Source organism: Bison bison, unplaced genomic scaffold, assembly GCF_000754665.1.
Source record: "Bison bison bison isolate TAMUID 2011002044 unplaced genomic scaffold, Bison_UMD1.0 scf7180017864213, whole genome shotgun sequence".
Lineage (NCBI taxonomy): Eukaryota > Metazoa > Chordata > Mammalia > Artiodactyla > Bovidae > Bison > Bison bison.
The window spans coordinates 8,552,160-8,566,444 of NW_011494785.1; the positions used below are offsets into that span (position 1 = coordinate 8,552,160).

The window sequence follows — 14,285 nt, forward strand, 5'->3', positions numbered from 1 at the left end:
GCTAGCCAATAGTACCCTCTCTACCAAGTAGTGATAATTTTATGTCTCTGGACATTGCTAGATGGCTTTAGAGGAAGAAAATGATCTCTGGTTGAGAGCCTTGATACAGTATGTATCAGAAAGTAACATACTATGGGAGAGGAAGATGGGATAGAGTTTTAAGACGAAGGGGATATATACATACATGTGGCTGATTTACTTCGTTGTTCAGCAGAAATTAACACAACATTGTCAAGCAATTCTATGCCAAAAAAAAAAAAAAAAAAGTAATATTCTCTGGCTATGACCAACCTAGATAGCATATTAAAAAGCAGAGACATTACTTGGTTGACAAAGGTCCGTCTAGTCAAAGCTATAGTTTTTCCAGTAGTCATGTATGGATGTGAGAGTTGGACCATAAAGTTGAACACCGAAGAATTGATGCTTTTGAACTGTGGTGTTGGAGAAGACTCTTGAGAGTCCCTTGGACTGCAAGGAGATCCAGCCAGTCCATCCTAAAGGAGATCAGTCCTGAATATTGATTGGAAGGACTGATGCTAAAGCTGAAGCTCCAATACTTTGGTCACCTGATGGGAAGAACTGACTGATTGGAAAAGATCCTGATGCTGGGAAAGATTGAAGGTGGGAGGAGAAGTGGATGACAGGACGAGATGGTTGGATGTCATCACCAACTCGATGAACATGAGTTTGAGCAAGCTCTGGGAGTTGATAATGGACAGGGAAGCCTGGCGTGCTGCAGTCCATGGGTTGGAAAAGAGTCGGACACGAATAAGCGACTGAACTGAACATGTTATAGAAAAAAAGACAGGATAAAGGAATGGGCTTGCTAGGTGATCAGAGAGTAGGGGGACTTGCAGGTTTTGAAGAGAGTGATCAGATAGACCTCAGTGAGAAAGTGATATTTAAGCAGAGTTGAAGGAAGCCAGGTAGTGAGCCAAGCAGGTGCATGGAGGAAATATGTTGCAGGGGAGAGAGTGGCCAGTGTAGCGGCCATAAGATGAGAATTTAGAAAACAGAGGGTTGGCCAGTGTGACCAAAGGCGAGTGAGTGATGAAGTCAGAAAGCTAAGGGGAATAGTATTATGGTCTTTGAATAAATTCTTCAGAGTTTGACTAGTTTTTATGGCTCTTGATACAGAAAGTCATACTACTTTCAAGGCCACTCATTATATGTGGCAGTTAGTTTAAAGCAGAATTTTGTTCAAGGAAATTTTGATCTTTTGTCTGCACATCTACTGTTTAGCATTACCTTGAAATCAGATTTTGCTGTATATTTCAGAGTTGCTTTCAAGGATCTTGCATTTTAAGTTCTTTTTAAAAATATCATTGTAGCTATTAAAGCATATCTTCTAAGATTTTTCTTTTTATCATTTTTCTATCCATCTGTTCTTTTACAAAAAAGTCATTTTTAAAAAATGAGCACCATAAGCTTATTTCTATAGCTATTTGTTATAGTATATAGTTAATGTTTCCTTTCCCAAGTAAAATATGAAATTTAGAAGAGGCTAAGGGATCTTTTAAAATTAAGTATTAAAAAGAATAGAGTGATGTATTTCATTGAATCTGAGCCTTTATTTCTTTATACTGTAGTCATCTTTTAGAAAAATTTTAATGATATCTATTCAGAAGAACCAATATTTGTCCTTCCCGTTTCATTGTTTTTATTTGGCTTGTGACTGTTCTTTCTTATTATTACTTAGTGGAGTTCATGTTGGAGAAGATACTAATATGTTGTAGGATTAAGTGAAAAAAAAATTCCTTAATCATGTCCTTTAATGATTGTTCTTCTCTCCAACCAATTTTACAGGACTGAAGATCTTAAGAGTAATAAATGAACCCACCGCAGCAGCTATGGCCTATGGTCTCCACAAAGCTGAAGTCTTTCACGTCTTGGTGATAGATTTGGGTGGAGGAACTCTCGATGTGTCATTGCTAAATAAACAAGGAGGAATGTTTTTAACTCGAGCCATGTCTGGTAAGAAAACTGTAGGGAGTGTTAACGAGATTCAGGCATGTTGACATATCTAATGTTTAAAGTGTTCATTTTTCAGTGTTTCAGTATTCTTCGCATTCATTTTGGTAATCTTCTGTACTTGTGATCTTAATGCCACCACCTATTTTATTTATAGCAAAAAGTTAAGTCTCAAAAAATGACTGGATATCCTGTAAGTCAGATATTGTAGCTCACTGAGCCAGTAGTTTTCACCTCCATTGTGAAGGGAACAGAAGGAAAGAAATCATTTAAAATGAAGGATGGTCAGTTTACTTCATTTAATAATCTATTTCACTAAATAGCTATGTTTAAGAAATCTAGTAATAGTATTTTGCATTCTAAGTTTTTTTACGGTTTTTGTTTTAGTTTAAGGAATTAAGCCTATGGAACTTAAGTTATAGGTAGTCTAACTGGACTCCATTTAGAAGCAAGTTCAGTGATGGGAATTTATATCACATTACTCTTTTCCTTATTAAATTATTTTTTCTACTTTTTAGCTCTTAATCATTTAAAATGAATTTTTTTTTAAAGATAAATGCTTACTGGTACTTTTTATTGTAAGAAACACGTCTTTCTTTTGAGACTAATGCCGCTTTTTGTTTCTGAATTGCTACTTAAAGCCCAGTCTGTGTTCTCAATTTCTTATTTTCCAAAAAAGTATTTGATATCACTGAGAGACTTCCTTTTACATCATTTGAACCCAGATGTGCACTGTATTTTAATAGTGTACTTTTGAATTAAACTGCTTTTAACCCAGTTATTTTTAATCAGTCTGTATATGAATAAAATCTTAATAATACATTAAATAAGTATTTATCATTCCCAGAATATCATTTATACATACATACTACACAGATACATGCATATGTAAACACATACATATAGTCATAATATAAACTTTTTTATTTTTAACTTAGGAAACAATAAACTTGGAGGACAAGACTTCAATCAAAGATTGCTTCAGTACTTATACAAACAGATCTATCAAACATATGGCTTCCTGCCCTCTAGGAAAGAGGAAATCCACCGATTAAGACAAGCTGTAGAAATGGTCAAGTTAAACCTGACACTTCATGAGACTGCCCAGATGTCAGTATTACTAACAGTGGAGGAAAATGACAGAAAGGGACCTCCGACTAGTGACAGTGAACTGCCAAAGGACAAATTTTCCCAAGCAAATGACCCCCATGTGGACAGCATGTTTGGAGCTAACCTATCTGAAAAGAAAAATGGAGAGGGTCAGGTTTTATTTGAAACAGAAATATCACGAAAGCTCTTTGACACCCTTAATGAAGATCTTTTCCAGAAAATACTTGTACCCATTCAGCAAGTGTTGAAAGAAGGCCACCTGGAAAAGACTGAGATTGATGAGGTGGTCTTGGTTGGGGGCTCAACTCGTATTCCTCGAATCCGCCAAGTCATCCAAGAGTTCTTTGGAAAGGACCCCAACACATCTGTAGACCCTGACCTGGCCGTGGTGACAGGAGTGGCTATCCAGGCAGGGATTGATGGAGGCTCTTGGCCTCTCCAAGTCAGTGCTTTAGAAATTCCCAATAAAGATTTACAGAAGACCAACTTCAACTGAAGTACTAAAGGATGGCTGTTTGAGATCTTGTCTAATGATCTCTTCCTCTTTATCAGACCATCTCCATCAGCCAAATAAAGTCTCGAAAATGTCTCACACATTTACCTGAAAAATAATGTTTATATATATGAAATTTTGCATAACATTTTAAGATTGAATGTGACCAGATCGATCCTTCTTGATTTTGGAGAGATCCCATTCCAACAAGTACTTCTAAAATGATAGAATTGAGGTACAACTCTCTTACTGGATTATAGGTGACTGTATTTTCTGGATTCTGGAAGTAGACATCCACGTGCACTTAAAACTATATTCTGTAAACATTGCCTAGTGCCAATTATATGATTCCCAGTTCTTACTAAATTGTATTAGCAGGGGCTGGCAATTTATTTACTTGGTTATCAGATGTAATTCTTAATTTGAACTATACTTGAAGGACAGTGTTGATGTCATGTACTTACATTGACTAGGAGATAGCAGTGTTATTTATATAAGCTGCATATACAATGTTCAGTAACAGCCATATTATATGACAAAGTTAACCTTCACAAAGTCGGTGTCCTGTTATGTGTCCTATTCATGTAACCTGCATTCTCCAGAGTTTTAAAATATATTTATTGAATCAGTTTGTTTTCTTTCTAAAAAGCTACAAATTTATTCAAATATTTCATTACCAATTTATATTTTATTTCTTTAATCTGCTATCATTCTCTGCTTCAATTTCCATGATTCTGCATGGTTAGAAAACAAAAGAGAATTATTAATTACATTTTAAAAATGTGTTAATGTCACAATATTTATTACTATAATTTTTTTGGTTATTTAAGACCTTTGTAGATGTTGATAAGGGGCTTTCCTGGTGGCTCAGTGGTAGAGAATCTGCCTGTCAATGCAAGAGACACAGGTTCAAGCCCTGGGTTGAAAGATACCCTGGAGAAGGAAATGGCAACCCTCTCCAGCATTCTTGCCTGGGAACTCCCATGGAGAGGAGCCTGGGGCTACGGTCAATGGGATTGCAAAGAGTCAGACACACAACTTAGCTATCAAACAACAAGACATTGATAAACAGCAGTAATTAGGTACAGTATTTATTTATTTTATGTTTTTTTTTTCAGTGTTTATTGTCAGTAAGCCCTGGAGAATTTAGCTTGCGTTTGATTCAGTTTTACTGACATTTTTCCCCATATTTAGTTGTGAATGAGGAAAATTGTACTCATTTGCAAAATCCTTGTTATTTGTTTCCTACCGTCATTTAAAAATAATCAGACTTGGACTGTTTTAACCGTAAGGTTAGTTTGTGATAAGAACAAAAAATTCATGAATACTGGAAGTAATATGGAAATCTCATGGAAGGCAATGTTAAAAAATGTCCACAAATCAGCATTTATAGTAACATTGGTATAGTGCAGTAGTTTTCGTTTGTTTCCTTTTAGAAAAGCTGCAGGAACCAAGAAAGGAAACATAGTGGTTTTATTTGTTATGCCCCTATTATTTGAAGATTTTCTTTTTCCTTAATAGAGGCTACTTCCTCTCAATATTCAAAAGTTATACTCTGGTCAACATTTTTGCTAATGTAAAATATGTCTCTTTACCCATTGCTGAATTTGAAAGGATGTTGAATTTCCAATCACTGAAAAAAAGAAATAAGCAAACGCATTTCAGCAACATCAAAACATTTCTGCTTCTCATAGTAAAATCTAAGTGTTTTTGTAGATTATAAAGAAAATATTTCTTAGCAATGAAATTGCTGTTAAAACAATTTCAATCAGATACTTTTGTGAATAGAAAATGTCTGTAGTAGATAAGTAGAAAAATACAAAATGTCTGTTCACATGTTTTATTTTTAGAACTGAATGGAGAAATGCCAAAGAGGAAGCCTTCACTGCATTATAAATATATTCAAGTGTTCTTTTGAACTTTATAAAAATTTTTACTAGACTTAAAAATTGAAAAAGATCTTTGTGCAAAGGTCTTTTAAGAGAAAAGTGTTCAATTTATCAAAATCTCTATATATAGTACCAGCTTTAACTAAAGCATTTTAAGATTTTTTTTTTTTAAAGTTCGAATTTCTCCGATATATGAGATAGTTCAGGACAGTCTGTTAAGAGTTCTTAGAGGAAACGATTTGCAAGACAGAATGGCTAATCTCATACTCTAAAATTGGAATTTAAAAAATTTGATTGTGTCTGAAAAATAGAATGGCAGTGTTGGAATTTGGAGCCAATAGTTGAGCATATTCTCTAGAATAATACACTTTAAAAAAATTGTGTCTGTCTTCAATCATATTTAGGAGGCTATATATAAATAGTCTTGAAGTCAATGTAGTTTATTTAAAAGGTAAAAATGCATTCTGAAAGGGATCATTTGTATATAATAATCTGAAGACATTTTCCATAAAACTATATTTTGGTTGGTTGTACATCTTGCTAGTGTTTTTTGAAGTACATAACTTTTAAAATATTAACTGTCTTCTATGATTAGAATATGTGAATGAATGTTTGGTGTCAGGAATGTTTCGGTACCACTGTTCTCACGGGAACCACTGATGTATCGGCAGATACTATTGTGTATGACGTGTTCTGAAGATCATAGTTGCTGTGCGTAACATTGTGCCTCTTAACTTTGTGTGCACACAGGTGGTTTACATTTTAATGTAAATAAATGCCACTTTGCAGTTTGTTTTTTAAACTGTGTCCTTTATTTTCTATTTGAGACTATACCAGAGTACATTATTTGATGTAAATAAGAAAGGAAGTGGGAATAGAGCTGATCTGATGCTTATGGCACATGACCTCAGCAGGTATGGCCTAATTTCCTGCATCCTGAATGTCCCTGAAATTGCTTACTTTTATACTTATTTCTTTATTTTTTAATTAATGTTTTTTGGAGTATAGTTTCTTTACAGTGTTTTGTTTCTGCTGCAGAGCTAAGTGAATCAGTGATACATGTACATATATCCCCTCTCTTTTGGATTAGCTTCCCATTTAGGTCACTGCAGAGCACTGAATAGACTTCCCTGTGCTATATAGTAGTTTCTCATTAGTTATCCATTTTATATATAGTATCAATAGTGTATATATGTCAGTCCCAATCTCCCGATTCTGCCCTCCTCCCCGCTTATCATACATTTGTTCTCTAGGCCTGTGTCTCTGGTTTTGCTTTGAAAATAAGCTCATCTGTATCACTTTTATAGATTCCACTATAAGCAATATAATGTTTGTTTTTCTAGATTAGTTTTGGCTCCATTATAGTCAGAAGCCATGAATTGATATTTAGAATTCTGGGTATCCTATTCATGATACAGGAAATATCTCTTCTAATTTAAAGAAATGACATATACCCAGAATTCTGAATACCAATTTATGGCTTTTGACTAACGGAGACAAAACTAATTTAGATAGTTAATAACCCTGCTTAATAAACAACTGTAATCCTTTGGTTGGTGATTAATACTTGATAATTCTCTAATAAAGTTTTTATTCTTTGGACAAAAAAATTTAATATATATTTTTTAAAGAAGTTCATTCGATTCATGTAGTCTTTTCAAATGAGCCCTTAAAAACAGATGTGGCTTTCACTAGTTCCTGTGATTCTTTCATGGTTACTTTAAATACCATTGCTGGGAGATTCAAATATATGAGAAAACAGAGTCATATGTCCATATTTTATTTCACTAAACAGACATATACAGTGACCTATTCAGGTAGGCAGCTTCTAATGTAACTTCCAATTCTCTGGCCTGGTATTCAAGTCTTCAAATGCTGTAGCCGCAGTTCAAATTTGAATGTAATCTTTTGAGAGACTCTTAAGCCAGAATCACTGAGCTAAGCAGTTTCCAGATCCCCAGTTCACAGAGACTAGTACCCTTTTTTCATTTGTTTTAAGCTTTGTTCAGTTGCTCAGTTGTGTCTGACTCTTTGCTACCCTATGGACTGCAGCATGCCAGGCTTCCCCATCCTTCACTGTCTCCTGGAGTTTACTCAAACTTGTCCATTGAGTCAATGATGCCATCCAACTATCTCATCCTCTATCACCCCCTTCTCCTTCTGCCCTCAAACTTTACCAGCATCAGGGTCTTTATGGTTCAATTAACATCTCTACATGACTACTGGAAAAGCCACAGCTTTGACCATATGGACCTTTTTTAGCAATAGATGATACAGTGCTTACTATGTACCTGGAGTTCTCTAAGTGTTTTAATAGTACAAATTTTGTTCTAGGAGACTTATGAGTAGTTACTGTTACCCTGGGCTTCCAGGTGGTATTAGTGGTAAAGAACCCACCTGCCAGTGCAGGAGACGTAAGAGACATGGGTTTGATCCCTGGGTGGAATAAATCCACTGGAAAAGTAAATGGCAACTGAATCCAGTATTCTTTCCTGGAAAATCCTATGGACAGAGTATTCTGGCAGATAGAGACACAACTGAAGAGACTTAGCACGCGCACACTGTTAACCCATTTTCAGGTATGTAAATTAAGGTACAGATGTGTTATGTAATTAATACAACATTACACAGCTACTAAGTAGCAGAGTTATGATTCAAATCCAGTCCATGGACAGAGGAGCCTGGCAGGCTGTAGTCTATGGGGTCACAAAGAGTTGGACACGACTGAGTAACTGAGCACACACACATTTAATTCTTCACATTACTGAGAAATTTGAATTTACAGATTTTTCAGATACGAAATGAAGATAATAGTACCTGATTCATTGGGGTTTTGTAAGTGCCTGGCACAGAAAGTGCCAAGTACTATGAATGGAGATGATACATAATTGACCATAAGAAACATTGAAACAAGTTGCAGTGACTTGCTAATTTTATAAGAATTATAAGAAAATGTCACAATAATGTAGGTTATTTTCCCTAGTATACTCAAAGCCCTAATTCTATGAGTCTAGAAGATAAATTTGCCATGGTAAAACATTTATTTAATTTTGGAAAGAATAGCTTGCCTCACCTCAAGTTATTTGGATGTTAAAAAAGTAACAAATGCAGTTTATTTTATACCTCATTGAATTAACTATGCTTTGGCTTACCTAAAAAGACATTTAAAATGTTTTAAATAGCTTACCTAAAATATGTAACACAACTTTGATGTGGACTTCTTTTTTTTTTTAAGTTATTGAATTTGTTACAATATTGCTTCTTAAAATCCTTAACCCAAGGGATCTTAGCTCCGTGACCAGGGATCGAATCCACACTACTGCATTGAAAGGCAAATTATTAGTCACAACGTTATATATATATATATGTATACATACATATATATATATATAACAATGTAAATACATCTGTTAAGAGTTTATCCATTCACCTTAAATTGTTTGATGTGTCCTATGTAGTACTGGAAACTAGAAATTGGATCTTAGTTGTAAATACTACCCCTCCTTTGTCTCCCAAGTAACTAAGAACATTTTGTCAAGGTTGAAAAATATTAATACTTTGTAACACACCAAAGAATTGATGCTTTCTAATTGTGGTGCTGGAGAAGACTCTTGAGAGTCCCTTGGACTGCAAGGAGATCAAACGAGTCAGTCTTAAAGGAAATCAACCCTGAATATTCACTGGAAGGAAAGATACTGAAGCTGACGCTCCAATACTTTAGCCACCTGATGTGAAGAGCCGACTCCTTGGAAAAGATTCTGATGTTGGGAAAGATTGAAGGCAGGAGGAGAAGGGGTCATCATCAACTCAATGAACATGAGTTTGAGCAAACTCCAGGAGATAGTGAAGGACAGGGAAGCCTGGCATGCTGCAGTCCGTGGGTTTGCAAAGAGTCTGATACAATTTAGTGGCTAACAACAACAACAAAAAAAGTGGTCATGGCAGATCCTGCTAAATGCTACTGCAATATCTTTTCTATTCATTCTTCAGAAGTGAGTTTTTTTGGAGAGGTGTGACTTCACTTTCACTTTTCACTTTCATGCATTGGAGAAGGAAATGGCAACCCACTCCAGTGTTCTTGCCTGGAGAATCCCAGGGATGGGGGAGCCTGGTGGGCTGCCGTCTCTGGGGCCGCACAGAGTTGGACACGACTGAAGCAACTTAGCAGCAGCAGCAGCAGCAGCAACATCCCCTACTTTAAAAATTATTTTCCAGCTTCCTCTGCAGCTAGGGATGAGTATGTGACATAACTCTGACCTGCTGCTAAGTCACTTCAGTTGTGTCCAACTCTGTGCGACCCCAGAGATGGCAGCCCACCAGGCTCCCCCATCCCTGGGATTCTCCAGGCAAGAACACTGGAGTGGGTTGCCATTTCCTTCTCCAATGCATGAAAGTGAAAAGTGAAAGTGAAGTCGCGTCCGACTCCTAGCGACCCCAAGGACTGCAGCCTACCAGGCTCCTCCATCCATGGGATTTTCCAGGCAAGAGTACTGAAGTGGGGTGCCATCGCCTTCTCTGTAACTCTGACCTACCTTCTTGAAATACAGACATGAGGCTGGAGATAAAGCAATGGGTTTGCAACTAACAATCAACAGACATGTAATGGGTGGTTGAGCCAAAGGCAGAAAGAAGCAGCCAGTGGTGTCATGTAACTGCTCTGGCCATCTTTGTCCTTTCTACCTTGGGACTTATTTCTGCCTAAGAAAAACAAGCCCTTAGTTGTTTACACTTCTTTGTTTTCCTTCTTTCTGTTTTTGAACCTTTGACCCTTAATTTATGGTTAAACATTTTGTCAAATTGTCATTTGTTGGACTTCTGCTTCTGGCCAAGATGGAATAAAAAGGAAGTGGTTTAAGTAAAAAGTAGAAGAAAATACATGAAACAGTTTTTTCAAGACGTTATGCATCATGGTTCACATTAATTCTTGTCTGTTATCTCTGTAAAATCATGGCTCTTGCAATACGGAGAAAGCAGAATCTGTTTTGTAATACCTGGAGATTGTTGCACAAACGCTCAGAACAGAAAGCCAGAAGCAAATGTTCAGACAGAATTACTGTTGACTAAAGCTGGAATAATATTTATGCCTAGTTCCTGTGGTACTCCACTGTAACACATTCTCAATCATTCATTTAGTCTTATTCTCTGATGACCATATTACATTTTCTATTACGTCTATCAAGAGTTGAAAAATAGCAATAAACCCATAATCATCCCCAAGTATATTAATGATAAGCTGGGTGCTATAAATATGAACTCAAAATCAACCCTGTATCCCTTCCTTTGACACACAAAAATACATATGTGTCATTTTCCTTTTAAATGTTTTAGAAACATATTTTTCAAATTTTTCACAAATATCACAGATACTTTTTTAGTTAATGATGTTATTTTTACATTTTGCTCATATGCCTATTCATTTTTATTTTTCTCTTGTGCTGCCCTCATGAAATAAAATGTTACTATCAATGATCAGCTATAACTAAGCACGGGTTCAATCTGGTCAGTCTGTAAATAGCAAGTGAGCAAGCTTGGTTACCTAGTCAGCAATCATTAACAAGAGAAGCTGAAACGGAGCAGGACCCTATGGATCCTTGTCCCCCGTGTCCTCTGCCTGAATTTTGTCTGTGGAAAAACTTTTGCCAAAGAATAAGCCTAATCAGAGATGTGAGAACATACAGATACAAAGGAAAACAGTCAAAGGAGACCAAATAATAAAATGTATTCATTAAGCATAGCCAAGGACTTTTAGTTTCTTCTCACATCCTGTGAGCTGTTTTATAGATACTTAAACCACCCCACCAGGTGGAGAAGTTAACTACATGACGATCTGGCTTTAGCCATGACATAAGCTGGCAATTCTGAGAACAGGCCTCAAGAAATGGAAACAAAATGGCCCTGGAATTGAAGATTAACTGTACTTAAAACAATCAAGATGAAGCTGGTCAGACCACTGACCAGTTTCAAGGTGACTGTCAGAGCTAGCTATGCTGTTTCTGTTCTTTAGCCCCCTCCATCTATAAAAGCTCTTGCTCCCTGATTGTTGGAGCTGGGGGGAATTGGCCTTTGGACAGGAGTCTGTCCTCCCCCTGCCCCCAATTGTCCACATACAAAATAAAGCAAACTTTCCTTTATACCAACCTTGACACTTTATTGGCTTTTTGAGAGGTCTGCAGCCAGACCCCACTTTTGGTCACAAAACTAATCAGCCTTTAAAACCAGGTTTGTTACCCATTACCTTGGCACCATTAACCCAATAGCGTAGCAGTTGCCATGCAAACTACCGAGGTAGTCTTCCATTTTCATGAAAAAGATTTAGAGAAAAATGGCTCAGAATATTGCCAGAAGTCCTGATTTCTATATTCCACAGATGGTCTACTTGCTTGGAAAATGACAGCTAGAAAAGCAAGAGCTAGGATAACTGGAAGGACTAGAAAAAGATCTGCCCTGCTACTGCCTTCTCAATGTTGCTTGATCTCACCAAGATCATATGGTACACAACTGAGGACCGTATCTTATTTAAATATCCAATTATCCCCAAGTTGCTGTGTATACAATAGACTATCATAAATATTGGCTGTCTCACCCTTTTTGTTTAAAACTGTGTCCTATGTGATCTTGTTTGTAAACATGAGACTATGTATAACTACAAGAAACTATGAATGTTAATATTTAAGTGGTTATTAAATATTTCTACATTCCAGAAAGTGTTCTATCTGTCCTAATGTTATGTCATCTCATTTAATTTCCAAAAAAGAAACTTTTAAGGGGTAGATAAAATTCTTACACCCAAATAAGTTCAAAGAAATAAGTTAATTTGCCCAAGTTTGCACATCCAGAAAGTTGTGGAGTTGAGATTTTACATACATATTCTGTCTCTAGATTCTGAACTCTTTTAACTACAATAAAATTTTCTTATTTTAATTTTGTTGATTATTTTTCCCAGAATAAAAGCCCTCTAGATCAATTAGAACTATTTGTTATTTTCATGTGTATTAAAATACTTCATTACATCTCTTAACACTAACTTAGATATCAAAGTTAAATTGAAAACTATATGAAATTGCCTTTATTCAACCATTTTTTACCTACAATGATAACAAATTCATTTTGGTTTAACTAATATTATATTTGAAGAAGAACCCTGACCCCAAGACAAATACCATTTATCTATTTCAAAGCTATTGGTTTAAAATTCTTCTCTCCTATTCTTTAATTATAGACTCTTTAAGTGGCTCTTCCAGAAATGAGACATATTATTAGAGAACTGAAAAGAGCATCAACACTTTTATAGTCACCTGGGTCTGGATTTTACAATTTGTTGGCTAAGATCCTCTTGGTATCTTATCATGTTTGGTAAAATAGGGTGGGTAGTAATACCTTCCTTATGTTCTTCAGTGAGAATTGAAAATAATAAATTATTCCAGTGCTTTGTACATCACTTGGCATATAGTGGGCTTTCAGTAATAAATATTCTTATCCTAAAATAATTCAACTTAATGCTGCTTAGAATTTTCCTTCTGTTAGCTAAGAAGGAACTGCATGTCAAAAATGATAATTATTCTCTTAATCCATTTTTTAAGTTACAATTTGAAATAAATCAATCATTCAATCAATGCAGGAGAGCCAGATTTCATCCCTGGATCAAGAAGATCCCCTGGAATAGGCAGTGGCTACCCACATCAGGATTCATGCCTGGAGAATTCTGTGGACAGAGGAACCTGGTGCACTACAGTCCATGGAATCACATAGATTGAGACAGGACTGAGCAAAATTTAAATTTACTACTTCTCTATAATCCAGTCTTTTAAATTTCTCTCATTTTGCTTCAAAGACCACTTAAGTAATTGAACAAACTTGATGGACATAGCAGAAATTAGAATGAAATATTAATTTTTAAAAAAACACAATATATTGAGTAATAATAGCAAGAAGGTATAAGCATTCCTCAGTGATCAATGCAAAGAAATAGAGGAAAACAACAGAATGGGAAAGACTAGAGATCTCTTCAAGAAAATTAGAGATACCAAGGGAATATTTCATGCAAAGATGGGCTCGATAAAGGACAGAAATGGTATGGACCTAACAGAAGCAGAAGATATTAAGAAGAGGTGGCAAGAATACACAGAAGAACTGTACAAAAAAGATCTTCATGACCAAGATAATCACAATAGTGTGATCACTCACCTATAGCCAGATATCCTGGAATGTGAAGTCAAGTGGGCCTTAGAAAGCATCGCTATGAACAAAGCTAGTGGAGGTGATGGAATTCAAGTTGAGCTATTTCAAATCCTAAAAGATGATGCTGTGAAAGTGCTGCACTCAGTATGCCAGCACATTTGGAAAACTCAGCAGTGGCCACAGGACTGAAATAGGTCAGTTTTCATTCCAATCCCAAAGAAAGGCAATGCCAAAGAATGCTCATACTACCACACAATTGCACTCATCTCACATGCTAGTAAAGTAATGCTCAACATTCTCCAAGCCAGACTTCAGCAATATGTGAACCGTGAACTTCCTGATGTTCAAGCTGGTTTTAGAAAAGGCAGAAGAACCAGAGATCAAATTGCCAACATCCGCTGGATCATGCAAAAAGCAAGAGAGTTCCAGAAAAACATCTATTTCTGCTTTATTGACTATTCCAAAGCCTTTGACTTTGTGGATCACAACAAACTGTGGAAAATTCTGAAAGAGATGGAAATACCAGACCACCTGACTTGCCTCTTGAGAAATCTGTATGCAGGTCAGGAAGCAACAGTTAGAACTGGACATGGAACAACAGACTGGTTCCAAATAGGAAAAGGAGTACATCAAGGCTGTATATT

The 14,285-nt window shown here is 36.1% G+C and overlaps 1 protein-coding gene across 1 annotated transcript in view; it reads left to right on the forward strand.

Annotated features, from left to right (window-relative positions):
* The window catches only part of HSPA13 (heat shock protein 70kDa family, member 13), a 13,206-nt gene extending 6,941 nt beyond the window's left edge, over nt 1-6,265 (forward strand). The window contains exons 4-5 of the mRNA XM_010845141.1: nt 1,807-1,974; nt 2,910-6,265. Of these exons, the coding sequence (XP_010843443.1) occupies nt 1,807-1,974; nt 2,910-3,577 (836 nt within the window). The 3' untranslated portion in view covers nt 3,578-6,265. The remainder of the gene's footprint in view (nt 1-1,806; nt 1,975-2,909) is intronic.
* Nucleotides 6,266-14,285: the final 8,020 nt, after the last annotated feature.